The following is a 27393-nucleotide window of genomic DNA, read 5'->3' as shown; positions in this document are numbered from 1 at the left end:
CTCACGCCCTGACCAAACTAAAAATAGAGACGTAAAAAAAGGAACTAAGGTCAGGACGTGACAGCCAGTGGAAGGCAGGACAGTGGTTTGTGACCTCTATGATTTCTCGTTGTAGATAATTAAATTGCTATAATTACATTACTGATTTTGAGGTAACTCTGTTACCGATTTCAATGACGTGTTTTAATCATTTTAATAATTCATAAACAAACTTGATTTGAGTTTAAACACTATAACTAATTGGTAGGTCTACCTTCCATGAACTGTCATGATCCCCTCCCTCCTCATGAGGGAGAGACATGTGAAAATATCTTAAATGGCCAATCAGCCGTTGCCACATCCATCTGGCCAATCAGCCGTTGCCACATCCATTTGGCCAATCAGCCGTTGCCACATCCATTTGGCCAATCAGCCGTTGCCACATCCATTTTGTTGGACTTATAAATTAATGATGTGTACCTTTTTGATTCTTGAATAAAATAACTTTCAAATACCTCATGATCTTTAGTTCACCTGTCATACCGCATCAGAACCCAAAATACAAGATTGTTTTTACTCCAATGTAAACAAACACTATATGGCCTCATAACATAGTTAAGACGTAGTTAGGTCTGTCTATGAATTTGAAAGCGATCACATTTCTCCAGACCCAGTATTTTACTGAAACCAGGGGCGGGGAGGCCACTTTGTTATTGTTTCTACTGCTGATTGCAGCTTTAAAGATATGTGGGTTTTTGGTAAAGGAATTACAAGGCATAAGGCAATGTTTACAGAAGGCAAATAATTTATCCAAAACAAAATCTAAGTGTTTATATTAGTTGGTAGGGGTATTCACGTCAACATAATTGTGTTTTGATATATTTCAAATACATTTTAAGACTTTTTCTTTCTGGTAAATGTTTTTCAAAGATCCTTTTTCCATCTGTTTGACCAGAAATCAAAGCCTTTGCTTATTCCACATTTTTGGGGATGGAAAATGGTTGAAAGAAATGTAGATTATAACTTAATTTCGATAGACCCTTCGCTTTCATTTGACAAGCAATTTGACATGCTCCTGAACTTCACGTTGGTGCTCATGGGTCCTTTTCAGATTGAAATGCCCTTTATCTTTCTCTATTGGAATGTTATTCTCCAGTCCAGTGTGAGTTTATAAATGGGTGGATTGATGATTCCAGAGGAGGTTTATGTTTATCAGTAGACTAGGCAACTTCCGGTTGATCCGTTTGCACACAAAACAATATTCCACAACTTCAAAGGAAATTACATTCAATTAAACAATAAAACCAAACAAGCCACGAGAAGCGGTTAAAAACGACCACCGCCTACAGATCAGCGAAACAGAACCTTCTCTTCAGCCATTGGCCAGCGCCACTTCTTCTTCTTCGTGTGAATTTCCGGAAGACTTGAGGCTTTTTTTGTATTGCTGCCTTTCTCAATTCAGAATGTTAATAATTCCACATTATTGATTAAATATATTTTAATGAAAAGGGAAATGTGCACGGTAAAAAAATAAATAATGTATTTTGCACAACCCACTAACCCTGCACCCATGAAACCAAAACACCCCCTCACCGCTCCTACGCCTGGCCACCGGACTGGGAAGACGTGACTTCTTCCAACACCTCTTTATAATACAACCTTGTGTTGCTCAACTCAGCGTGAATGTGCCAAGTGAAGTTCATGTTTATGTAGAATGCGCAACACATATTAGGAAAAATTCGGTGGTTGTATGCGATCAAGTTTTTACATTTTAATTATACACTTCAGCACCACAGTTGTACAGGAAAAAAACAGGTACAGGTAAAGCCCTTTCAAAATTGACTTTTTTTTTAATGATTTATTGTTTTTACAAAGAATCGATTGATGGTGACTCAATGTTGAGTTACCAGTGAATCAATGTTGAGTCACTAGTGACTCTCCGCCTCGATGGAAGAGAGAGAGGACGGTGTTGACAGTTCCTCCGCTGTGGATTCACCAGGAGTCATTTCATGCCTATTTTGTACGAGGTTTTAGCTCATTTACCACAGTTTGTTTTCAGATCATTTTTTTAAACAAAGTTCTCTTCCTGGAGTCTCGCATCATGACAAGTCTATGTTGAAGACAGGTAAATGAGCTACTAGTTACCGTTGGCTATCTAGGTAAGCTAACGTTGGCTAGCTCGCATTTCCAGCCAGGTAGTGAGATGGCTAGCTAATTAGCTAACTACAGCCAGTATTATTTGTTTACGCGGTTAGCTACCCGGCTGTTAAATTAATATGATCTGATTATGTAGTTAAATAACAATGATGTATATGACGAGCTGTTCTGTTTTACATATCGTTAGCTATCTCTAACGCGTTAGCTACGTTTAACTCAAAGGAAAACCGCAAACTAACCCACATAAACTAGCCAGTTAGTTAAAAAAAAAAAAACATTAACGTAGCTTACAAAACATCTGGCTTGTAAACGTTAGCTAGTGGCTAGTTCGTCTTTCCAACCAAACTGTCGCATCTTTTAGCAGCATGATGGTGGTGGGTGGGAGGGTCGTGGGACATTCTGCACAGGCCAAGCCAGCTACAATATTGCGACAGTGATGCCCTTTACTTTGGTTTTCACCATCACCCCCATGGTCCCCATCACCTCCAGTGATCTAATCACAGGTGTGTGTGTGTGTGTGTGTAGCAGCTAATATGGGTATGTTTGTATAAATAAGTTTGTCTTATTAGGTAACTAGGAGGCACAGTCTTTCGTCAGAAAATGACAGAAGTCAGATGTCCTGGTGTCTGTTATCCTCAGGTCGAATTTGTCATTGGCATCACAGTGAGGGGTAAATGCTCAGCCAGCACAGCAGTATTTCCGTTTACATAGAGCCCGTGATACTACTGAGTCAGGATATGTGTCCCAAATGACAAACTGTTCCCTATTTAGTGCACTATTATTATTTTTTTTACCACAGCCTATAGAGCTTTGGACAAAAGTAGTGTACTATATTGGAAATGAGGTACCATTTGGGATGCAAACAAACACTGCTCTGCTGCATACAGTATTTTTTGCCATGAGGTGATTGTGTGCGCTGGACACGCTTGAGTGGTCATCTGACACACAGAACAATCATTTTATGTTCTCATGGATCACTTGGTTTTTGTTTTCTGGTAGATTTTCCATCTTGACTAAAGTTTCCAATGTTTACACTAACAGCAAATTAGGCTAGTAGTTGGATTGACATTAGGTACTGTAGATAAAGTGCATGTACAGTACCTTCAGGAAGTATTCACACCCCTTGACTTTTCCCACATTTTTGTTGTTGTTACAGTTTGAATTTTAAACAGATTAAATTGAGATTTTGTGGCGCTGGCCTACACACAATACCCCATAATGTCAGTCAAATTGTTTTTTTTTTAAAGCTGAAATGTCTTGAGTCAATGAGTATTTAACCTCTTTGTTATGGTAAGCTTAAATAGTCACATAAGTTGCATGGACTCACTCTGTGTGCCATAATAGTGTTTAGCATGATTTTTGAATGACTTCCTCATCTCTGTACCCCGCACACATACAATTATTTCTAAGGTCCCTCAGTCGAGCAGTGAAATTCAATCACAAAACAACCAGGGAGGTTTTCCAATGCCTCACAAAGAAGGGGCACCTGTTGGTTGATGGGTTAAAAAAAAGCAGACATTGAATATCCCTTTGAGGATGGTGAAGTTATTCATTACACTCTGGACGGTATATCAAAACACCCAGCCACTACAAAGATACAGGCGTTTCTTCTTAACTCAGTTGCCGGGGAGGAAGGAAACCACTCTGGGATTTCACCATGATGCCAATGGTGACTTTAAAACTGTTAAGAGTTTAATGGCTGTGATAGGAGTACAACATTGTACATTAGTTACTCCTTAATACTAATCTAATTGAAAGAGTGAAAAGACAGGAAGCCTGTACGGAATAAGAATCTTTCAAAACATGCATCCTGTTTGCAACAAGGCGCTAAAGTAATACTGGCAAAAAAGGTGGCAAACCAGTTAACCCTTTGTATTCAGCACAAAAAGTAATGTTGTGGGCAAATCCAATATCAGATTTGCCACCAATGCTCTTTATAGGACACATCACTGCACTCTATACTCCTCTGTAAACTGGTCATCTCTGTATAACCGTTGCAAGACCCACTGGTTGATGCTTATTTATAAAACCCTCTTAGGCCTCACTCCCCCTTATCTGAGATATCTACTGCAGTCCTCATCCTCCACATACAACACCCATTCTGCCAGTCACATTCTGTTAAAGGTCCCCAAAGCACACATCCCTGGGTCGCTCGTCTTTTCAGTTCGCTGCAGCTAGCGACTGGAACAAGCTGCAGCAAACACTCAAACGAGACAGTTTTATCTCAATCTCTTCATTCAAAGACTCAATCATGGACACTCTTACTGACCGTTGTGGCTGCTTTGTGTGATGTATTGTTGTCTCTACCTCCTTGCCCTTTGTGCTGTTGTCTGTGCCCAATAATGCTTTTACCATGTTGTGTTGCTGCTACCATGTTGTGTTGCTGCCTTGCTATGTTGTCTTAGGTCTCCATGTTGTGTTGCTGCCTTGCTATGTTGTCTTAGGTCTCCATGTTGTGTTGCTGCCTTGCTGTGTTGTCTTAGGTCTCCATGTTGTGTTGCTGCCTTGCTATGTTGTCTTAGGTCTCCATGTTGTGTTGCCTCTCTTGTCGTAATGTGTGGTTTGCCCTATATTTACAGTGGGGAGAACAAGTATTTGATACACTGCCGATTTTGCAGGTTTTCCTACTTACAAAGCATGTAGAGGTCTGTAATTTTTTTTTATCAAAGGTACACTTCAACTGAGAGAGACGGAATCTAAAACAAAAATCCAGGAAATCACATTGTATGATTTTTAAGTAATTAATTTGCATGTATTTATTTATTTTTATTTTTAATCCCAGGCCCCCGTCCCCGCAGGAGGCCTTTCGCCTCTTGGTAGGCCATCATTATAAATAAATAAGAATTTGTTCTTAACTGACTTGCCTAGTTAAATAAAATAAATAAATATGACGTGTTGCTGAGTACCACTTCATATTTTCAAGCATGGTGGTGGCTGCATCATGTTATGGGTGTGCTTGTCATCGGCAAGGACTAGGGAGGTTTTTTAGGATAAAAAAAAATAAATAATAGAATAGAGCTAAGCACAGGCAAAATCCTTGAGGAAAACCTGGTTCGGTCTGCTTTCCAAGACACAGAGACAAATTCACCTTTTTCAGCAGTACAATAACCTAACAACAAGGCCAAATCTACACTGGAGTAGTTTACCACAACGACATTGAATGTTCCTGAGTGACCTTGTTACAGTTTTGACTTAATCGTCTTGAAAAAAAAACAACATATATATATATATATATCTCTATCAAGACTAAAATGGCTGTCTAGCAATGTTCAACAACCAACTTGACAGAACTTGAAGAATTGTAAAAATAAAAAATGTGCAAATATTGTACAATCCAGGTGTGCAAAGCTCTTAGACTTAGACCCAGAAAGACTGTAATCGCTGCCAAAGGTGATTCAAACATGTATTGACTCGGTTGTAAATCATTTTATCAATTAAATGATCAATTAAATGATCAATTAAATGAGCAAAAAATTGTAAGAACATGTTTTCACTTTTTTCATTATGGGGTAAATGTACAGTGTTACAGTATTCCATCTCTACTGAAGTGTACACTGAATGTGCCAGTATTTTCTTACTGTCGTACCACTTCTTCTTCTACCCTTTCTGCCCACAGCATGCGGTGACTGTGAGGCGGGCCCCATCCTGAGTCTGTACGATGAAGAGCCCGGTGCACAGGTCTGTTTGTGTGACTACGGGGCCTGTGGGTCTTTTCTAGAAGCTAGGGTACCAGTGAGGATTTCCGACACTGGACAACTTGTTACAGCTGTTGATCAGTCATTGATAATAATCTGCCCATTGTTTTCATGTCATTACGATGATAGGACTCCTGAGTGGCGCGGCGGTCTAAGGAAAGACCCATGTGTGTAAAGCAAGATGTATTTGGTACAGCAGGTATGAATGAATAAGGTGTTGTTGTTCAGGTGCAGGGATGTGGAGAGGCAGGCTGCCTGCCTGCAGACTGAGCAGCCGTGTGTCCCCGTCTCCCAGCACATCCCCAGCGGCATGTGGTTTATCAGGTAGTTAGATTTACACATTTTGGTCCTTTTTCATAGCAGATTCTCTTATCCAGAGTGACTTAGGTTTTTCGTACCGGTCCCACGTGGGACTCGAACCCACAACCCTGGTTTTGCAAGCGGCGTGCTCTACCAACTGAGCCACACGGTAAACATAGTTGTCCATAATGTAACGTTTGGGTTGCTAGACCGTGGCGTTTAGCGTGCTCTACCAACTGAGCCACACGGTAAACATAGTTGTCCATAATGCAACGTTTGGGTTGCTAGACCGTGGCGTTAGCGCCCGTTGAAAGGGTAACTTTCCCAAGTTTCCCAGAAATCCCGGGTTGGAGGATTCCTGGATTTTCTTGCTTATTTCAACGTAATTCCAGGAATCTTCCAGAAATGCCCTAAACCTAAGTCTTTGTAATGAGAGATCATGGTAGATCACTGGATTACTGACCTGGAGTTGTCTAGGTGATTATGTATTTGTGTTTGCGCCTATATTGTCTGTATTTTCTGATTTGTATTGAATAGGAAGTACTTTTTTTGATGTGCACAGCATGTCTTACCCAGGTTGTCCATTCTAGCTGCCCACCTGGTGATAACGAGCACCAGAATGGAAATGAGTCAGCTGACTTCATAAAAAATAATTAATGATATATTTGAAAGTTTCTTTAAAATTTACTTTATGTATTTTTAAAATGTGTGTAATAAAATGATTTTATCCGTTCATTCAGGGACGCGTGTGGCATCGTGTGCGGGGTTATCACCTGGATGTTGGTGTTCTATGCTGAGTTTGTCGTGCTCTTCGTCATGCTGTTGCCTTCTAAAAACCTGACCTATAGCTTAGTCAACGGGACTGTGTTCAACACTCTGGCCTTCCTGGCTCTCGCCTCTCACTTCAGGGCCATGTGCACCGACCCTGTGAGTTGTTCAAACTGAACACACTATACACACTGCGCTGACTGAACACTTGACATGCTGGCGTTGTCTGGGTTGTGTTCATTCGGGCACAACACCGTACGTAGAAAAAACGTTTTGAAACAGTTTAAAGGAAAAGAGGAGTGTTGTTGTTGTTGGGATACGTTCAGGTAGTGGCGGCCTCTTTATTAGTTTCAAAACGTTTTGAAACAGTTTAAAGGAAAAGAGGTGTTTTGTTGTTGTTGGGATACGTTCAGGTAGTGGCGGCCTCTTTATTAGTTTCAAAACGTTTTGAAACAGTTTAAAGGAAAAGAGGAGTGTTGTTGTTGTTGGGATACGTTCAGGTAGTGGCGGCCTCTTTATTAGTTTCAAAACGTTTCCCTCCTGTTTTGTGCCTAACTGAACACGACCGCACTCACACATACAGTGGGGAGAACAAGTATTTGATACACTGCTGATTTTGCAGGTTTTCCTACTTACAAAGCATGTAGAGGTCTGTAATTTTTTTATCATAGGTACACTGCAACTGTGAGAGATGGAATCTAAAACAAAAAAAACAGAAAATCACATTGTATGATTTTTAAGTAATTAATTTGCATTTTATTGCATGACATAAGTATTTGATCACCTACCAACCAGTAAGAATTCCGGCTCTCACAGACCTGTTAGTTTTTCTTTAAGAAGCCCTCCTGTTCTGCACTCATTACCTGTATTAACTGCACCTGTTTGAACTCGTTACCTGTATCTCCTTGTTATTGTCAGTTGTACTAGTACTGTTAAATGCCTTTTCTTGCTGGCTCTTTCCCAACAATGCAGTAGTACTAGAAAACAACAAAAAAAATCACGAGAAATAAAAATGAGAAGAACTTGAGAAAGTAAGTTCGCTATATACCGGGTCCGTTCCAGGGCCTGTTGCTGGAAAAACGTATGTGTTATGGCTTTACACCCTCTTCTATAATGTGGATAAAGAGTTACCTGTCTAACAGAACACAGAGGGTGTTCTTTAATGGAAGCCTCTCCAACATTTAATCCAGAGAGAATCAGGAATTCCTCAGGGCAGCGGTCTAGGCCCCCTTACTTTTTTCAATCTTTACTAACGACATGCTTTGAGTAGAGCCAGTGTGTCAATGAATGCGGATGACTATACACGTCAGCTACTACAGAAACTGAAATGACTGCAACACTCAAAGAGCTGCAGTTCGTTTCAGAATGGGTGGCAAGGAATAAGTTGGTCCTAAATATTTAACCCAAAAACTTGAAGCATTGTAATTTGGGACAAATCATTCACACAAGCTTGTGTGTTGTTACCTTGTCCTGAAGTTTCAGAAAAGCCCAGAAAATTGCGGTTACGAGAGTCCTGTTGATAGAAAATCCACAATTTAAGAGGTCAGAGGTTGCCAGTTTTCTATTTGCTTTAATCTCGCGAGTGCTCCCTTCTCCTGCCTACGTTTTCTCTTGGGATAGCCTAAAAAATTGGGTCGGAATTACGCAAATATCCCAGGGCAGATGAGTCGATGTTGAAGCCGGAATTGAGGTCATTAACTGCCGATCTGATGATCAAAAGTTCTTGTCGATCATAAGTTTTAAAAAAAAAATAGCAAAGTTGGGTCAGAGCTCGCAAGACTGCAGCCAATACAGTAATGCACCATCTTCAACTTAAAGCACATCAACATTCTATAACACTGCCTGACCACTGCAACAGTAGACCCCATTTCACCAACAGGTGAGTCATGATAAGTCATCAAGTCAACTCATTGCTCTGTCTGTCCTATAGGGAGCTGTGCCAACAGGTGAGTCACGATAAGTCATCAAGTCAACTCACTGCTCTGTCTGTCCTAAAGGGAGCTGTGCCAACAGGGAACGCCACTAAAGAGTACATCGAGAGTCTTCAGCTGAAGCCGGGACAGGTGGTGTACAAGTGTCCCAAGTGCTGCAGCATCAAGCCTGACCGGGCACATCACTGTAGGTAGGATGACTCAGCACATCACTGTAGGTAGGATGACTCAGCACATCTCTGTAGGTAGGATGACTCAGCACATCACTGTAGGTAGGATGACTCGGCACATCACTGTAGGTAGGATGACTCAGCACATCGCTGTAGGTAGGATGACTCAGCACATCGCTGTAGGTAGGATGACTCAGCACATCGCTGTAGGTAGGATGACTCGGCACATCGCTGTAGGTAGGATGACTCAGCACATCGCTGTAGGTAGGATGACTCAGCACATCGCTGTAGGTAGGATGACTCAGCACATCACTGTAGGTAGGATGACTCGGCACATCACTGTAGGTAGGATGACTCAGCACATCGCTGTAGGTAGGATGACTCGGCACATCGCTGTAGGTAGGATGACTCGGCACATCGCTGTAGGTAGGATGACTCAGCACATCGCTGTAGGTAGGATGACTCAGCACATCGCTGTAGGTAGGATGACTCGGCACATCGCTGTAGGTAGGATGACTCAGCACATCACTGTAGGTAGGATGACTCAGCACATCACTGTAGGTAGGATGACTCAGCACATCGCTGTAGGTAGGATGACTCGGCACATCGCTGTAGGTAGGATGACTCGGCACATCGCTGTAGGTAGGATGACTCGGCACATCGCTGTAGGTAGGATGACTCGGCACATCGCTGTAGGTAGGATGACTCAGCACATCACTGTAGGTAGGATGACTCGGCACATCTCTTTGAATGGTAGGACTGTCCCAGAGGACACTACAGGTAGAGGAACCCTGACTGACACTGTCCCAGAGAACACTACAGGTAGAGGAACCCTGACTGACACTGTCCCAGAGAACAGAGAACACTGCAGGTAGAGTAACCCTGACTGACACTGTCCCAGAGAACAGAGAACACTGCAGGTAGAGTAACCCTGACTGACTCTGTCCCAGAGAACACTGCAGGTAGAGTAACCCTGACTGACTCTGTCCCAGAGAACAGAGAACACTGCAGGTAGAGTAACCCTGACTGACACTGTCCCAGAGAACAGAGAACACTGCAGGTAGAGTAACCCTGACTGACACTGTCCCAGAGAACAGAGAACACTGCAGGTAGAGTAACCCTGACTGACTCTGTCCCAGAGAACACTGCAGGTAGAGTAACCCTGACTGACTCTGTCCCAGAGGACACTACAGGTAGAGTAACCCTGACTGACACTGTCCCAGAGAACAGAGAACACTGCAGGTAGAGTAACCCTGACTGACTACGTCCCAGAGGACACTACAGGTAGAGTAACCCTGACTGACACTGTCCCAGAGAACCGAGAACACAACAGGTAGAGTAACCCTGACTGACTCTGTCCCAGAGAACACTGCAGGTAGAGTAACCCTGACTGACTCTGTCCCAGAGAACACTACAGGTAGAGTAACCCTGATTGACACTGTCCCAGAGAACACTACAGGTAGAGTAACCCTGACTGACACTGTCCCAGAGAACAGAGAACACTGCAGGTAGAGTAACCCTGACTGACACTGTCCCAGAGAACAGAGGACACTACAGGTAGAGTAACCCTGACTGACTCTGTCCCAGAGAACAGAGAACACTACAGGTAGAGTAACCCTGACTGACTCTGTCCCAGAGAACACTACAGGTAGAGTAACCCTGATTGACACTGTCCCAGAGAACAGACAACACTGCAGGTAGAGTAACCCTGATTGACACTGTCCCAGAGAACACTACAGGTAGAGTAACCCTGACTGACTCTGTCCCAGAGAACACTGCAGGTAGAGTAACCCTGACTGACACTGTCCCAGAGAACACTGCAGGTAGAGTAACCCTGACTGACTCTGTCCCAGAGAACACTGCAGGTAGAGTAACCCTGACTGACTCTGTCCCAGAGAACACTACAGGTAGAGTAACCCTGATTGACACTGTCCCAGAGAACAGAGAACACTACAGGTAGAGTAACCCTGACTGACACTGTCCCAGAGAACAGAGGACACTGCAGGTAGAGGAACCCTGACTGACACTGTCCCAGAGAACACAACAGGTAGAGTAACCCTGACTGACTCTGTCCCAGAGAACACAACAGGTAGAGTAACCCTGACTGACTCTGTCCCAGAGAACACTACAGGTAGAGTAACCCTGACTGACTCTGTCCCAGAGAACACTACAGGTAGAGTAACCCTGACTGACACTGTCCCAGAGAACACTGCAGGTAGAGGAACCCTGACTTACACTGTCCCAGAGAACAGAGAACACTGCAGGTAGAGGAACCCTGACTGACACTGTCCCAGAGAACACTGCAGGTAGAGTAACCCTGACTGACTCTGTCCCAGAGAACACTGCAGGTAGAGTAACCCTGACTGACTCTGTCCCAGAGAACACTGCAGGTAGAGTAACCCTGACTGACACTGTCCCAGAGAACACTACAGGTAGAGTAACCCTGACTGACACTGTCCCAGAGGACACTACAGGTAGAGTAACCCTGATTGACACTGTCCCAGAGAACACTACAGGTAGAGTAACCCTGACTGACTCTGTCCCAGAGGACACTACAGGTAGAGTAACCCTGATTGACACTGTCCCAGAGGACACTACAGGTAGAGTAACCCTGACTGACTCTGTCCCAGAGGACACTACAGGTAGAGTAACCCTGATTGACACTGTCCCAGAGAACAGAGAACACTGCAGGTAGAGTAACCCTGATTGACACTGTCCCAGAGGACACTACAGGTAGAGTAACCCTGATTGACACTGTCCCAGAGAACACTACAGGTAGAGTAACCCTGACTGACTCTGTCCCAGAGGACACTACAGGTAGAGTAACCCTGATTGACACTGTCCCAGAGGACACTACAGGTAGAGTAACCCTGACTGACTCTGTCCCAGAGGACACTACAGGTAGAGTAACCCTGATTGACACTGTCCCAGAGAACAGACAACACTGCAGGTAGAGTAACCCTGACTGACACTGTCCCAGAGAACACTACAGGTAGAGTAACCCTGATTGACACTGTCCCAGAGAACACTACAGGTAGAGTAACCCTGACTGACTCTGTCCCAGAGGACACTACAGGTAGAGTAACCCTGACTGACACTGTCCCAGAGAACAGAGGACACTGCAGGTAGAGTAACCCTGATTGACACTGTCCCAGAGAACACTACAGGTAGAGTAACCCTGACTGACACTGTCCCAGAGAACAGAGAACACTGCAGGTAGAGTAACCCTGACTGACTCTGTCCCAGAGAACAGAGGACACTACAGGTAGAGTAACCCTGACTGACACTGTCCCAGAGAACAGAGAACACTGCAGGTAGAGTAACCCTGACTGACTCTGTCCCAGAGAACAGAGGACACTACAGGTAGAGTAACCCTGACTGACTCTGTCCCAGAGAACACTACAGGTAGAGTAACCCTGACTGACTCTGTCCCAGAGAACACTGCAGGTAGAGTAACCCTGACTGACACTGTCCCAGAGAACACTACAGGTAGAGTAACCCTGACTGACACTGTCCCAGAGAACAGAGGACACTGCAGGTAGAGGAACCCTGACTGACACTGTCCCAGAGAACACAACAGGTAGAGTAACCCTGACTGACTCTGTCCCAGAGAACACTACAGGTAGAGTAACCCTGACTGACTCTGTCCCAGAGAACACTACAGGTAGAGTAACCCTGACTGACACTGTCCCAGAGAACACTACAGGTAGAGTAACCCTGACTGACACTGTCCCAGAGAACACTACAGGTAGAGTAACCCTGACTGACACTGTCCCAGAGAACAGAGAACACTGCAGGTAGAGTAACCCTGACTGACTCTGTCCCAGAGAACACTACAGGTAGAGTAACCCTGACTGACTCTGTCCCAGAGAACACTGCAGGTAGAGTAACCCTGACTGACACTGTCCCAGAGAACACTACAGGTAGAGTAACCCTGACTGACACTGTCCCAGAGAACAGAGAACACTGCAGGTAGAGTAACCCTGACTGACTCTGTCCCAGAGAACACTGCAGGTAGAGTAACCCTGACTGACACTGTCCCAGAGAACACAACAGGTAGAGTAACCCTGACTGACACTGTCCCAGAGAACACTACAGGTAGAGTAACCCTGATTGACACTGTCCCAGATAACACTACAGGTAGAGTAACCCTGACTGACACTGTCCCAGAGAACACTACAGGTAGAGTAACCCTGACTGACACTGTCCCAGAGAACACAACAGGTAGAGTAACCCTGACTGACACTGTCCCAGAGAACACTACAGGTAGAGTAACCCTGATTGACACTGTCCCAGATAACACTACAGGTAGAGTAACCCTGACTGACACTGTCCCAGAGAACAGAGAACACTGCAGGTAGAGTAACCCTGACTGACACTGTCCCAGAGAACACAACAGGTAGAGTAACCCTGACTGACACTGTCCCAGAGAACACAACAGGTAGAGTAACCCTGACTGACACTGTCCCAGAGAACAGAGAACACTGCAGGTAGAGTAACCCTGACTGACACTGTCCCAGAGAACACAACAGGTAGAGTAACCCTGACTGACACTGTCCCAGAGGACACTACAGGTAGAGTAACCCTGACTGACACTGTCCCAGAGAACAGAGAACACTGCAGGTAGAGTAACCCTGATTGACACTGTCCCAGAGAACACTACAGGTAGAGTAACCCTGACTGACACTGTCCCAGAGAACACTGCAGGTAGAGTAACCCTGACTGACACTGTCCCAGAGAACACTACAGGTAGAGTAACCCTGACTGACACTGTCCCAGAGAACAGAGGACACTACAGGTAGAGTAACCCTGACTGACACTGTCCCAGAGAACAGAGAACACTGCAGGTAGAGTAACCCTGACTGACTCTGTCCCGGAGAACACTGCAGGTAGAGTAACCCTGACTGACACTGTCCCAGAGAACACTACAGGTAGAGTAACCCTGACTGACACTGTCCCAGAGAACACTACAGGTAGAGTAACCCTGATTGACACTGTCCCAGAGAACACTACAGGTAGAGTAACCCTGACTGACACTGTCCCAGAGAACACTACAGGTAGAGTAACCCTGATTGACACTGTCCCAGAGAACAGACAACACTGCAGGTAGAGTAACCCTGACTGACACTGTCCCAGAGGACACTGCAGGTAGAGTAACCCTGATTGACACTGTCCCAGAGAACACTACAGGTAGAGTAACCCTGATTGACACTGTCCCAGAGAACAGACAACACTGCAGGTAGAGTAACCCTGACTGACACTGTCCCAGAGAACACTACAGGTAGAGTAACCCTGATTGACACTGTCCCAGAGAACACTACAGGTAGAGTAACCCTGACTGACTCTGTCCCAGAGGACACTACAGGTAGAGTAACCCTGACTGACACTGTCCCAGAGAACAGAGGACACTGCAGGTAGAGTAACCCTGATTGACACTGTCCCAGAGAACACTACAGGTAGAGTAACCCTGACTGACTCTGTCCCAGAGGACACTACAGGTAGAGTAACCCTGACTGACACTGTCCCAGAGAACAGAGGACACTGCAGGTAGAGTAACCCTGATTGACACTGTCCCAGAGAACACTACAGGTAGAGTAACCCTGATTGACACTGTCTAGTGTGTATAATTAGTTCTCTCTCTCCATACTAGTGTGTGTAATTAGTTCTCTCTCTCCATACTAGTGTGTATAATTAGTTCTCTCTCTCCATACTAGTGTGTGTAATTAGTTCTCTCTCTCCATACTAGTGTGTGTAATTAGTTCTCTCTCTCCATACTAGTGTGTGTAATTCGTTCTCTCTCTCCATACTAGTGTGTATAATTAGTTCTCTCTCTCCATACTAGTGTGTGTAATTAGTTCTCTCTCCCCTCTATACTAGTGTGTGTAATTAGTTCTCCCTCTCCATACTAGTGTGTGTAATTAGTTCTCCCTCTCCATACTAGTGTGTGTAATTAGTTCTCCCTCTCCATACTAGTGTGTGTAAGCGCTGCATAAGGAAGATGGACCACCACTGTCCCTGGGTTAACAACTGTGTGGGAGAGAACAACCAGAAGTTCTTTGTGCTCTTCACAGTACGTACCAGTCTATACTTCACATACTAGAACGTTCCATACTGTTAGACACCATTACACCTTCAGCCTGCTGCAATAACACAGACCAGTAGCCAAAACACACTACCTATTGGAAAGTTAGGAATTAAGATGTTTTTAAGTTGTCAAATGCCCTGAAAATGACTTAGAGTTTGTGTAACTACTTTCCCTACCCACCCATCTCATGGGGAAACTGTTCCATACCCACCCATCTCATGGGGAAACTGTTCCATACCCACCCATCTCATGGGGAAACTGTTCCATACCCACCCATCTCATGGGAAACTGTTCAAAACCCACCCATCTCATGGGAAACTGTCCCATATCATGGGGAAACGGTTCCATATCACCCATCTCATGGGAAACGGTTCCATATCCACCCATATCATGGGAAACGGTTCCATATCCACCCATATCATGGGGAAACGGTTCCATATCCACCCATATCATGGGGAAACGGTTCCATATCACCCATCTCATGGGAAACGGTTCCGTATCACCATCTCATGGGGAAACTGTTCCATACCCACCCATCTCATGGGGAAACTGTTCCGTATCACCATCTCATGGGGAAACTGTTCCATACCCACCCATCTCATGGGGAAACTGTTCCATACCCACCCATCTCATGGGGAAACTGTTCCATATCCACCCATCTCATGGGGAAACTGTTCAATACCCACCCATCTCATGGGAAACGGTTCCATATCACCCATCTCATGGGGAAACTGTTCAATACCCACCCATCTCATGGAGAAACTGTTCCATATCCACCCATCTCATGGGGAAACTGTTCAATACCCACCCATCTCATGGGAAACGGTTCCATATCACCCATCTCATGGGGAAACTGTTCCATATCCACCCATCTCATGGGGAAACTGTTCCATATCCACCCATCTCATGGGGAAACTGTTCAATACCCACCCATCTCATGGGGAAACTGTTCAATACCCACCCATCTCATGGGGAAACTGTTCCATACCCACCCATCTCATGGGGAAACTGTTCAATACCCACCCATCTCATGGGAAACTGTTCAATACCCACCCATCTCATGGGGAAACTGTTCCATACCCACCCATCTCATGGGGAAACTGTTCCATACCCACCCATCTCATGGGGAAACTGTTACATATCACCCATCTCAAGGGAAACTGTTAAATACCCACCCATCTCATGGGAAACTGTTCCATACCCACCCATCTCATGGGGAAACTGTTCTATACCCACCCATCTCATGGGAAACTGTTCCGTAGTACCCGGTCTTACCATGAGTCTGTGTGTTCCAGATGTACATTGCACTCATCTCCCTCCACTCTCTGGTGATGGTGGTCTTCCACTTCCTGTACTGCTTTGAAGATGATTGGACAAGTAAGTGCTTTTGACTTTAAAAAAAAAAAAAAATTTAACCTGGCTTCTCATTGGTTTAATGTAGAGCTCATGATAACACAATGATCTTTCATTCAGCTCCTGTCAACCATAACAATGGTCTCTGGTTGTGTTCTTAACTTCTTAGTGATCCCTTCCCGCTCGTTAACGGGATTGATTTGACAACATCTAGTGAAATTGCAGCGCGCCAAATTCAAAAACAGAAATACTCAAAATAAGAATTCATAAAACATACAAGTGTTATACATCGAAATAAAGCTTACCTTCTTGTTAATCCAGCCGCCGTGTCAGATTTCAAAAAGGCTTTACGGCGAAAGCAGACCATGCGATTATCTGAGGACAGCGCTCCGCATGCAATCACATAAATCAGATTTCAACCAGGCAGGTGTGCGACAAAAGTCTGAAATAGCGATATAATTAATGCCTTACCTTTTGAAGATCTTCTTCTATTGGCACTCCAAAATGTCCCAGAAACATCACAAATTATGTTTTTGTTCAATAATGTCCTTCTTTATGTCCCAAAAATGTGAATTTATTGATTCAGAAATACACTGGTTCCAACATGACTAGAAAGTATCTAATAAATTACCTGTAAAGTTGGTCCAAACATTTCAAACAACGTTCCTAATCCAACCTCAGGTATCCTAAAACGTAAATAATCGATCAAATTTAAGACGGAATATACCGTGCTCAATACCGGATAAATACAACGTGAAGCCTGTTCCAGTTCACGCGCACCAAAGAGAAGAGTCCACTTGGCTTGACACTCACAAAGAAAAGCTCTACTTCCTCATTTCTCAAAAGAAAAACATCAACCAATTTCTAAAGACTGTTGACATCCAGTGGAAGTCATAGGAACTGCAGCCAGGTTCCTATTAAATCGAGCTTCCCATAGAAAACCAATTGAAAAGACATTGAGCTAAAAACAAAAAATCTTCCTGGATGGTTTGTTCTCGGGTTTTCACCTGCCAAATCAGTTCTGTTATACTCAAAGACATTATTTTAACAGTTTTAGAAACTTTAGAGTGTTTTCTATCCAAATCTACCAATTATATGCATATCCTAGCTTCTGGGCCTGAGTAGCAGGCAGTTTACTTTGGGCACGCTTTTCATCAGGACGTGAAAATAGTGCCCCCTATCCCTAAGAAGTTTGAAGTATTTCAGATGAGGCCATACCCACCCATCTCATGGGAAACTGTTCCATACCCACCCATCTCATGGGGAAACTGTTCAATACCCACCCATCTCATGGGGAAACTGTTCAATACCCACCCGTCTCATGGGGAAACTGATCCATTCCCACCCGTCTCATGGGGAAACTGTTCAATACCCACCCATCTCATGGGAAACTGTTCAATACCCACCCATCTCATGGGGAAACTGTTCAATACCCACCCATCTCATGGGAAACTGTTCAATACCCACCCATCTCATGGGGAAACTGTTCAATACCCACCCATCTCATGGGGAAACGGTTCAATACCCACCCATCTCATGGGGAAACTGTTCAATACCCATCCATCTCATGGGGGCACTGTTCAATACACACCCATCTCATGGGGAAACTGTTCAATACCCACCCATCTCATGGGGAAACTGTTCCATACCCATCCATCTCATGGGGACACTGTTCCATACCCACCCATCTCATGGGGAAACTGTTCCATACCCACCCATCTCATGGGGAAACTGTTCCATACCCACCCATCTCATGGGGAAACTGTTCCATACCCACCCATCTCATGGGGACACTGTTCAATACCCACCCATCTCATGGGGAAACTGTTCCATACCCACCCATCTCATGGGGAAACTGTTCAATACCCACCCGTCTCATGGGGAAACTGTTCAATACCCACCCGTCTCATGGGGAAACTGTTCAATACCCACCCGTCTCATGGGGAAACTGATCCATTCCCACCCGTCTCATGGGGAAACTGTTCAATACCCACCCATCTCATGGGGAAACTGTTCAATACCCACCCATCTCATGGGGAAACTGTTCAATACCCACCCATCTCATGGGAAACTGTTCAATACCCACCCATCTCATGGGGAAACTGTTCAATACCCACCCATCTCATGGGGAAACGGTTCAATACCCACCCATCTCATGGGGAAACTGTTCAATACCCACCCATCTCATGGGGAAACTGTTCAATACCCACCCATCTCATGGGGAAACTGTTCAATACCCACCATCTCATGGGGAAACTGTTCCATACCCACCCATCTCATGGGGAAACTGTTCCATACCCACCCATCTCATGGGGACACTGTTCCATACCCACCCATCTCATGGGGAAACTGTTCCATACCCACCCATCTCATGGGGAAACTGTTCAATACCCACCCATCTCATGGGGAAACTGTTCAATACTCACCCGTCTCATGGGGAAACTGATCCATTCCCACCCGTCTCATGGGGAAACTGTTCAATACCCACCCGTCTCATGGTGAAACTGTTCAATACCCACCCGTCTCATGGGGAAACTGTTCAATACCCACCCATCTCATGGGAAACTGTTCAATACCCACCCATCTCATGGGGAAACGGTTCAATACCCACCCATCTCATGGGGAAACTGTTCAATACCCATCCATCTCATGGGGACACTGTTCAATACCCACCCATCTCATGGGGAAACTGTTCAATACCCACCCATCTCATGGGGAAACTGTTCAATACCCACCCATCTCATGGGGACACTGTTCAATACCCACCCATCTCATGGGGAAACTGTTCAATACCCACCCATCTCATGGGGAAACTGTTCAATACCCACCCATCTCATGGGGAAACTGTTCAATACCCACCCATCTCATGGGGACACTGTTCAATACCCACCCATCTCATGGGGACACTGTTCAATACCCACCCATCTCATGGGGAAACTGTTCAATACCCACCCATCTCATGGGGAAACTGTTCAATACCCACCCATCTCATGGGGAAACTGTTCAATACCCACCCATCTCATGGGGAAACTGTTCAATACCCACCCGTCTCATGGGGAAACTGATCCATTCCCACCCATCTCATGGGGAAACTGTTCAATACCCACCCATCTCATGGGGAAACTGTTCAATACCCACCCATCTCATGGGGAAACTGTTCAATACCCACCCATCTCATGGGGAAACTGTTCAATACCCACCCATCTCATGAGAAACTGTTCAATACCCACCCATCTCATGGGAAACTGTTCAATACCCACCCATCTCATGGGGAAACTGTTCAATTCCCACCCATCTCATGGGGAAACTGTTCCATACCCGCCCATCTCATGGGGAAACTGTTCCATACCTGCCCATCTCATGGGGAAACTGTTCCATACCCGCCCATCTCATGGGGAAACTGTTCCATACCCGCCCATCTCATGGGGAAACTGTTCCATACCCGCCCATCTCATGGGGAAACTGTTCCATACCCGCCCATCTCATGGGGAAACTGTTCCATACCCGCCCATCTCATGGGGAAACTGTTCCATACCCGCCCATCTCATGGGAAACTGATCCATACCCACCCATCTCATGGGAAACTGATCCATACCCACCCATCTCATGGGAAACTGATCCATACCCACCCATCTCATGGGAAACTGTTCAATACCCGCTCATCTCATGGAGAAACTGATCCAGTAACTCTCCTAGTTAATCTTCCTCTAGTAAAGTCATAAAGGAGAGTCCTTTTTAGTTTGACGTCTTGTACTTCCTGACACTCCAGTATTCCTTCTGGTCACTGGCACTGCGCTGTACGCTGCCGCTCTGTTGGGCACTGCGCTGTGCGCGGCCGCTCTGTTGGGCACTGCGCTGTGCGCGGCCGCTCTGTTGGGCACTGAGCTGTGCACGGCCGCTCTGTTGGGCACTGCGCTGTGCGCGGCCGCTCTGTTGGGCACTGCGCTGTGCGCGGTCGTTCTGTTGGGCACTGCGCTGTGCGCGGCCGCTCTGTTGGGCACTGCGCTGTGCGCGGTCGTTCTGTTGGGCACTGCGCTGTGCGCGGCCGCTCTGTTGGGCACTGCGCTGTGCACGTTCGTTCTGTGAAGGTAGTTTATTCCCAGAAGCTCGCCTTGTTTCCACGTAGTGTATAGCTCCGCAGTGCCACAGTATGTTGCTCAGTTAGTGTACGACTGACTGTCTGTGTGTGTGATATAAACTCTGCATATTGTTCCGTTTGAAAAGCCCCAAAGGTTTATTGGCACATTGACCCATGTCGCGGTGCCGTAGTTTTTAAAAAACTCTGTAGATGGTGCTAAAACAATGACGTCATAACTGAATCCCGACATCTTTATTCACCTTTGGCATCGTCCCAGTCATCTATCTGATAAGACTGTGATGTACAACATGCTTAGCATCCAGCTGCTTAGCATCCAGCTGCTTAGCATCCAGCTGCTTAGCATCCAGCTGCTTAGACCCGTCTAGAAATGTTGCTTCCATTGTGCTGTGAGTGTAAACGTGTCCCTCCCCCCCTCCCCTTCCCGAACTCCAACTCCCAGAGTGCAGTTCCTTCTCACCTCCTGCGACCGTCATCCTCCTCATCCTCCTGTGCTTTGAGGCCCTCCTCTTCCTCATCTTCACCTCTGTGATGTTCGGGACTCAGGTCCATTCCATCTGTACAGACGAGACGGTACGTAAGACGAAACGTGTTCCTCTCTTCCTCCCCTTCACCCTCCTCCTCTTCATCAGACCTGGATTAAATGCATCATGTTATGTCAAAATGCTTTAGGTGTGCTTTATGTAGCTTGACCGATGTGCAGGGTGGAGTTTTGCACTTTTGGGACTATTCCATTTGGCGTTTCAGCTAGGCCTATTCCATTTGTACGGGCAAACTTCATCAAGTGCACCTGCCAAGTATTTGACCCAATGTATTTAAGCCAAGTCTGCTCCCCAACTGCTGTTGCTTCGGTGCTTATCTACTCTTATGTATGACCTATGAACCTTAACCTCTCTACAGCAGCTTACCCGTACAGAGGTGAATCCTAACTTCCACTTTGAGTGGAAATGTTCACTTCGTGTCCTGAAAATTGGACTGTAGACCTCTCTGTGTGTTCTATAGTAGACTGTAGACCTCTCTGTGTGTTCTATAGTAGACTGTAGATCTCTCTGTGTGTTCTATAGTAGACTGTAGACCTTTCTGTGTGTTCTATAGTAGACTGTAGACCTCTCTGTGTGTTCTATGGTAGACTGTAGACCTCTCTGTGTGTTCTATGGTAGACTGTAGACCTTTCTGTGTGTTCTATGGTAGACTGTAGACCTCTCTGTGTGTTCTATAGTAGACTGTAGACCTCTCTGTGTGCATGCCTGTACAACGTTTAGTGCTTTAAAACTCTAACTAAACTAACTCTGCTTTCTTGCTCTAACATATTTTTTGTCTGCAACTTCAGGCCGGGTGGGCGTAGTCGGGGGCCGGGTGGGCGTAGTTGGGGGCCGGGTGGGCGTAGTCGGTGGGCGTAGTCGGGGGCCGGGTGGGCGTAGTCGGGGGCCGGGTGGGCGTAGTCGGGGGCCGGGTGGGAGTAGTCGGGGGCCCGGGTGGTCGTAGTCGGGGGGCCGGGTTGTATTCCTAGAAGTTACATTTTCTATGGCTGAATTCTCTCTCATGGAGCCTCAAGTGGGGAAGGATGTTCATTAGACCTCAGTGTGTTGACATTTAGTCAATACATTCCATTCAGAAAGTATTCAGACCCCTTGACATTTTCCACATTTTGTTACGTTACGGCCTTATTCTAAAATGGATTTAAAAATTTTTTTTAAATCCCTCATTAAAAAAATCAGAAATTAATTACATTTAATATTCAGACCTTTTGCTATGAGACTCAAAATGGAGCTCAGGTGCATCCTGTTTCCATTGATCATCCTTGAGATGTTTCTACAACTTGATTGGAGTCCACCTGTGGTAAATTCAATTGATTGGACATGATTTGGAAAGGCACACACTTGTCTATATAAAGTCCCACAGTTGACAGTGCATGTCAGAGCATAAACCAAGTCTTGAGGTAGAAGGAATTGTCCGTAGAGCTCCGAGACAGGATTGTGTCGAGGCACAGATCTGAGGAAGGGTACCAAAACATTCCTGCAGCATTGACGGTCCACAAGAACACAGTGGCCTCCTTCATTCTTAAATGGAAGAAGTTTGGAACCACCAAGACTCTTCCTAGAGCTGGATGCCTGGCCAAACTGAGCAATCGGGGGAGAAGGGCCTTGGTCAGGGAGGTGACCAAGAACCCGATGGTCACTCTGACAGAGCTCAAGGGTTCCTCTGTGGAGATGGGAGAACCTTCCAGAAGGACAACCATCTCTGCAGCACTCCACCAATCAGCACTTTATGGTAGAGTGGGCAAACGGAAACCACTCCTCAGTAAAAGGCAACAAGACAGCCCACTTGGAGTTTGCCAAAAGGCCCCTAAATGACTCTGATCATGAGAAACACGATTTTCTGGTCTGATGAAACCAAGATTGAACTATTTTGACCTGAATGCCAAGCGGTGAAGGGCCTTGGTCAGGGAGGTGAAGCATGGTGGTGGTGGCAGCATCATGCTGTGTTGATGTTTTTCAGCAGCAGGGACTGGGAGACTAGTTAGGATCGAGGGAAAGATAAACAGAGCAAAGTACAGAGAGATCCTTGATGAAAACCTGCTCCAGAGCACTTAGGACCTCAGACTGGGGCGTAGGTTCACCTTCCAACAGGACAACGACCCTAAGCACACAGACAAGACAGCGCAGGAGTGGCTTCGGGACAAGTCTCTGAAAGTCCTTGAGTGGCCCAGCCAGATTCCGGACTTGAACCCGATCTAACTTCTCTGGAGAGACCTGAAAATAGCTGTGCAGCAACGCCCCCCCCATCCAACCTGACAGAGTTTGAGAGGATCTGCAGAGAAGAATGGGAGAAACTCCCCAAATACAGGTGTACCAAGCTTGTAGCATCATACCCAAGACGACTAGAGTCTGTAATCGCTGCCAAAGGTGCTTCAACAAAGTACTGAGTAAAGGGTCTGAATACTTATGTAAATGTGATATTTGAGTTTGCATAAAACTTCTAAACCTGTTTTTGCTTTGTCATTATGGGGTATTGTGTGTAGATTGAGGATTTTTATTTTATTCATTTTAGAATGAGGCTGTAATGTAACAAAATGTGGAAAAAGTTGAGGGGTCTGAATACTTTCCGAATGCACTGTACATTAGCCTGTGGTCATTTAGTCGGTACATTAGCCTGTGGTCATTTAGTCTGTACATTAGCCTGTGGTCATTTAGTCGGTACATTAGCCTGTGGTCATTTAGTCGGTACATTAGCCTGTGGTCATTTAGTCTGTACATTAGCCTGTGGTCATTTAGTCTGTACATTAGCCTATGGTCATTTAGTCTGTACATTAGCCTGTGGCCACTTTGTAACTTTAGATTTGAAAGAGTGGTTTTAAATCAAAAGGAAAAAAGCAAAGGGGGGTCCTGTGATTCGTCAGTCAGAATGTCAATCAGGGAGGAAGAAGTTTGATTGGTTCACAGCACACTGAAGTTTGGTTGTGTCTCGTTTTTCCAGGGCATAGAACAGTTGAAAAAGGAGGAGAGAAGATGGGGTAAAAAAACTAAGTGGATGAACACGAAGGCGGTATTTGGACACCCCTTCTCCATATTCTGGTTTATCCCGTTGACCCAACCTGGGAAGGCTCATGGGAAGGCTGAATCCTACCAGTATGTGGTCTGAGCTTAGCCACCCGGGGGGACAAACAGACTCTGAGACAGAGGTGTGTTAACACCAACCACCCCATCCCTCCACCTCACCCTGACTCTCCTCCCCAACACTCCTTGACGATGCTGAACGTGATTGTAATCCCTCATAACTCTGAACAACTTCATCACTTCTATATTGCCACAGTGTGTTTTTATGTTGCTTGGGAACAAAAGTCAAGTGGAGTTGCAGAGAAAAATATATCTATTATAAAACGTTTCAAACGTGCCTGTTTTTCACTCTTATGTATGCTGTTGATTTGTTCTGGTTTTATGAATCACTTTCCCCTCTGTCCCCCCTCTGTCTCTCTCCTCCCCTCTCTGTGTCTCTCTCCTCCCCGTCTCTCTCCAACCCCCCCCTCTCCGTGTGTCTCCCTCCCCCCCTCTCCGTGTGTCTCCCTCCCCCCCTCTCCGTGTGTCTCCCTCCCCCTCTCTCTGTGTCTCCCTCCCCCTCTCTCTGTGTCTCCCTCCCCCTCTCTCTGTGTCTCCCTCCCCCTCTCTCTCTGTCTCCCTCCCCCTCTCTCTGTCTCCCTCCCCCTCTCTCTGTGTCTCCCTCCCCCTCTCTCTGTGTCTCCCTCCCCCTCTCTCTGTGTCTCCCTCCCCCTCTCTCTGTGTCTCCCTCCCCCTCTCTCTGTGTCTCTCCCTCCCCCTCTCTCTGTGTCTCTCCCTCCCCCTTCTCTCTCCTCCCCCTCTCTCTGTGTCTCTCCCTCCCCCTTCTCTCTCCTCCCCCTCTCTCTGTCTCTCCCTTCTCTCTGTGTCTTCCCCCCCCTCTCTCTGTCTCTCTCCTCCCCGTCTCTCTCCTCCCCCTCTCTCTGTGTCTCTCCCTTCTCTCTGTGTCTCTCCCTTCTCTCTGTGTCTCTCCCTTCTCTCTGTGTCTCTCCCTTCTCTCTGTGTCGTCTCTCCCTTCTCTCTGTGTCTCTCCCCCCTCTGTGTCTCTCTCCTCCCCGTCTCTCTCCAACCCCCCTCTCTCTCTCCCCCCCTCTCCGTGTCTTTCCCTCCCCCCTCTCTCTGTGTCTCTCCCTCCCCCTTCTCCCCCCCCACCTCTCTGTCTCCCTCCCCCTCTCTCTGTGTCTCTCCCTCCCCCTTCTCTCTCCTCCCCTTCTCTCTCCTCCCCCTCTCTCTGTGTCTTTCCCCCCCTCTCTCTCTGTCTCTCCTCCCCCCCTCTCTGTGTCTCTCCCTCCCCCTTCTCTCTCCTCCCCCTCTCTCTGTGTCGCTTCTCTCTCCGAGTGCCAGTTTGTTGGCGCTACCATGTCCAAGTCAGGAGTTGGCATAATAGCACAAACCGATCTGGCACTCAGGCTACCTTCCGTCCTCCTGTCAGTCAAAAACTGAACCCCTCCCTCCCTCCTGCCTTGTGATTATTCTTCTCTGATACATAACTAACCCAGCACAGAGGAACACCACTAGGCCTGTACACTTGACCGTTTGGAGAGGCTTTTAAAAGCCAGGTGGAAGTATAGTGGTGTTGAGGATCAGTAGGTTAGCCCTCTTACTTTTCTTAAACACTCCTATTTTCTTGTGTTTTTAAAGAAAGTTAATGTCTACATGCTGCTCATTTTTAAAGTTTATTCTTCTTTGGGAACAAGAAAACAACATGTTGTTTCAGAATATTTGTGTAAAAGTTGGCGGTTGACTCATTTGATCTTTCTCATTTCTATGTGTGCCAAGTTCTGCATGTAAAAGACAAAGGTTTTTTATTTATTCTGTAGTTTTCTCCAGAATTTACGTTTTTATGTTGTGAATTTGAGTTATTTTTGGAGACGTGTAAACCAGAAGGTCGTGATTCACAAAACGAACTAAACAAGTTGAAATATATTTTGCGAAGTAAAATTAGAAGGGGAGTATTTACTAAATACTAAAATATTAACCAACAAAACGGATTATACAGTAGTAGTACTACAATATCAGCATCGAAATATATCAAGCAACACGTCCTAAATCACGACAGATATGCACTTTTCCTGAGATTTATCGATCAGCGGAGTTTATAAAGGTTCCTTTGTCTCCTGTGATCTTTTTGTATGCTTGAAGAAAACAACTTAATTGGACCCGTTTTCCCAGACAGACACAGATTACATTTTTTTAAAGTCCTAGAATAATAAAACAAATCTCTTTCAATCTCTCTTGATGACGCTTTTGAGTCGTGGACGAGGTGTCATCTGTGTCTGGGGAAACCGGTCCGTTATGTCATTTGTTCTTCATCTGTATCTTCCCTTTGACTTTCTGCTGTTTTTAGTTTGAATGGATGGTTGTTGAGGAGGACTGTCACCTAACTGAGGCTCGCGTCTCCAACTGGCACCCTATTCCCTCTATAGTGCACTACTTTCTATTGGGGCCCTGGTCAAAAGTAGTGCGCTACTTTCTATTGGGGCCCTGGTTAAAAGTAGTGCACTACTTTCTATTGGGGCCCTGGTTAAAAGTAGTGCGCTACTTTCTATTGGGGCCCTGGTTAAAAGTAGTGCCCTACTTTCTATTGGGGCCCTGGTTAAAAGTAGTGCCCTACTTTCTATTGGGGCCCTGGTCAAAAGTAGTGCGCTACTTTCTATTGGGGCCCTGGTCAAAAGTAGTGCGCTACTTTCTATTGGGGCCCTGGTTAAAAGTAGTGCGCTACTTTCTATTGCAGCTGTACATAGTCTATTGGTAAATAGCCCACCCATTTTCACCTACCTCATCCCCATACTGTTTTTATTTATTTATTTTTATTTTTCTGCTCTTTTGCACACCAATCTCTACCTGTACATAACCATCTGATCATTTATCACTCCAGTGTTAATCTGCATAATTGTAATTATTTGCCTACCTTCTCATGCCTTTTGCACACAATGTATATATAGACTCCCCTTTTTTCTACTGTGTTATTGACTTGTTAATTGTTTACTCCATGTGTAACTCTGTGTTGTCTGTTCACACTGCTATGCCTTATCTTGGCCAGGTCGCAGTTGCAAATGAGAACTTGTTCTCAACTAGCCTACCTGGTTAAATAAAGGTGAAATAAAAAAAAATAAAAAAAAAAAAAAATTGGGGGCCCTGGTTAAAAGTAATGCGCTACTTTCTATTGGGGCCCTGGTTAAAAGTAGTGTGCTACTTTCTATTGGGGCCCTGGTTAAAAGTAATGCGCTACTTTCTATTGGGGCCCTGGTTAAAAGTAGTGTGCTACTTTCTATTGGGGCCCTGGTTAAAAGTAATGCGCTACT

General features: G+C 45.6%; 1 protein-coding gene across 5 annotated transcripts in view; it reads left to right on the top strand.

Moving 5' to 3' along the window:
• The first annotated feature begins 1570 nt into the window (after positions 1-1570).
• The window catches only part of LOC110516548 (palmitoyltransferase ZDHHC3-A), a 30701-nt gene continuing 4878 nt past the window's right edge, over positions 1571-27393 (top strand). The window contains exons 1-9 of one of the 5 annotated variants that reach the window (XM_090216145.1): positions 1880-2104; positions 5753-5814; positions 6060-6155; positions 6872-7058; positions 8897-9021; positions 14974-15070; positions 16381-16462; positions 20977-21107; positions 24012-24426. In XM_090216145.1, the coding sequence (XP_090072271.1) occupies positions 5795-5814; positions 6060-6155; positions 6872-7058; positions 8897-9021; positions 14974-15070; positions 16381-16462; positions 20977-21107; positions 24012-24176 (903 nt within the window). In that variant the 5' untranslated portion in view covers positions 1880-2104; positions 5753-5794 and the 3' untranslated portion in view covers positions 24177-24426. Of the gene's footprint in view, positions 1795-1879; positions 2105-5752; positions 5815-6059; positions 6156-6871; positions 7059-8896; positions 9022-14973; positions 15071-16380; positions 16463-20976; positions 21108-24011; positions 24427-27393 lie in introns of those variants that run through there. The other 4 variants (XM_090216148.1, XM_090216134.1, XM_090216116.1 and 1 more) reach the window with 4 other exon arrangements.

The sequence above is a fragment of the Oncorhynchus mykiss genome, chromosome 2 (assembly GCF_057628025.1).
Source record: "Oncorhynchus mykiss isolate SJ-2025 chromosome 2, ASM5762802v1, whole genome shotgun sequence".
In the NCBI taxonomy this organism is placed as follows: Eukaryota; Metazoa; Chordata; class Actinopteri; order Salmoniformes; family Salmonidae; genus Oncorhynchus; species Oncorhynchus mykiss.
The sequence above is the reverse complement of the archived record's forward strand: the minus strand, read 5'-3'. Positions and strand labels throughout refer to the sequence as shown.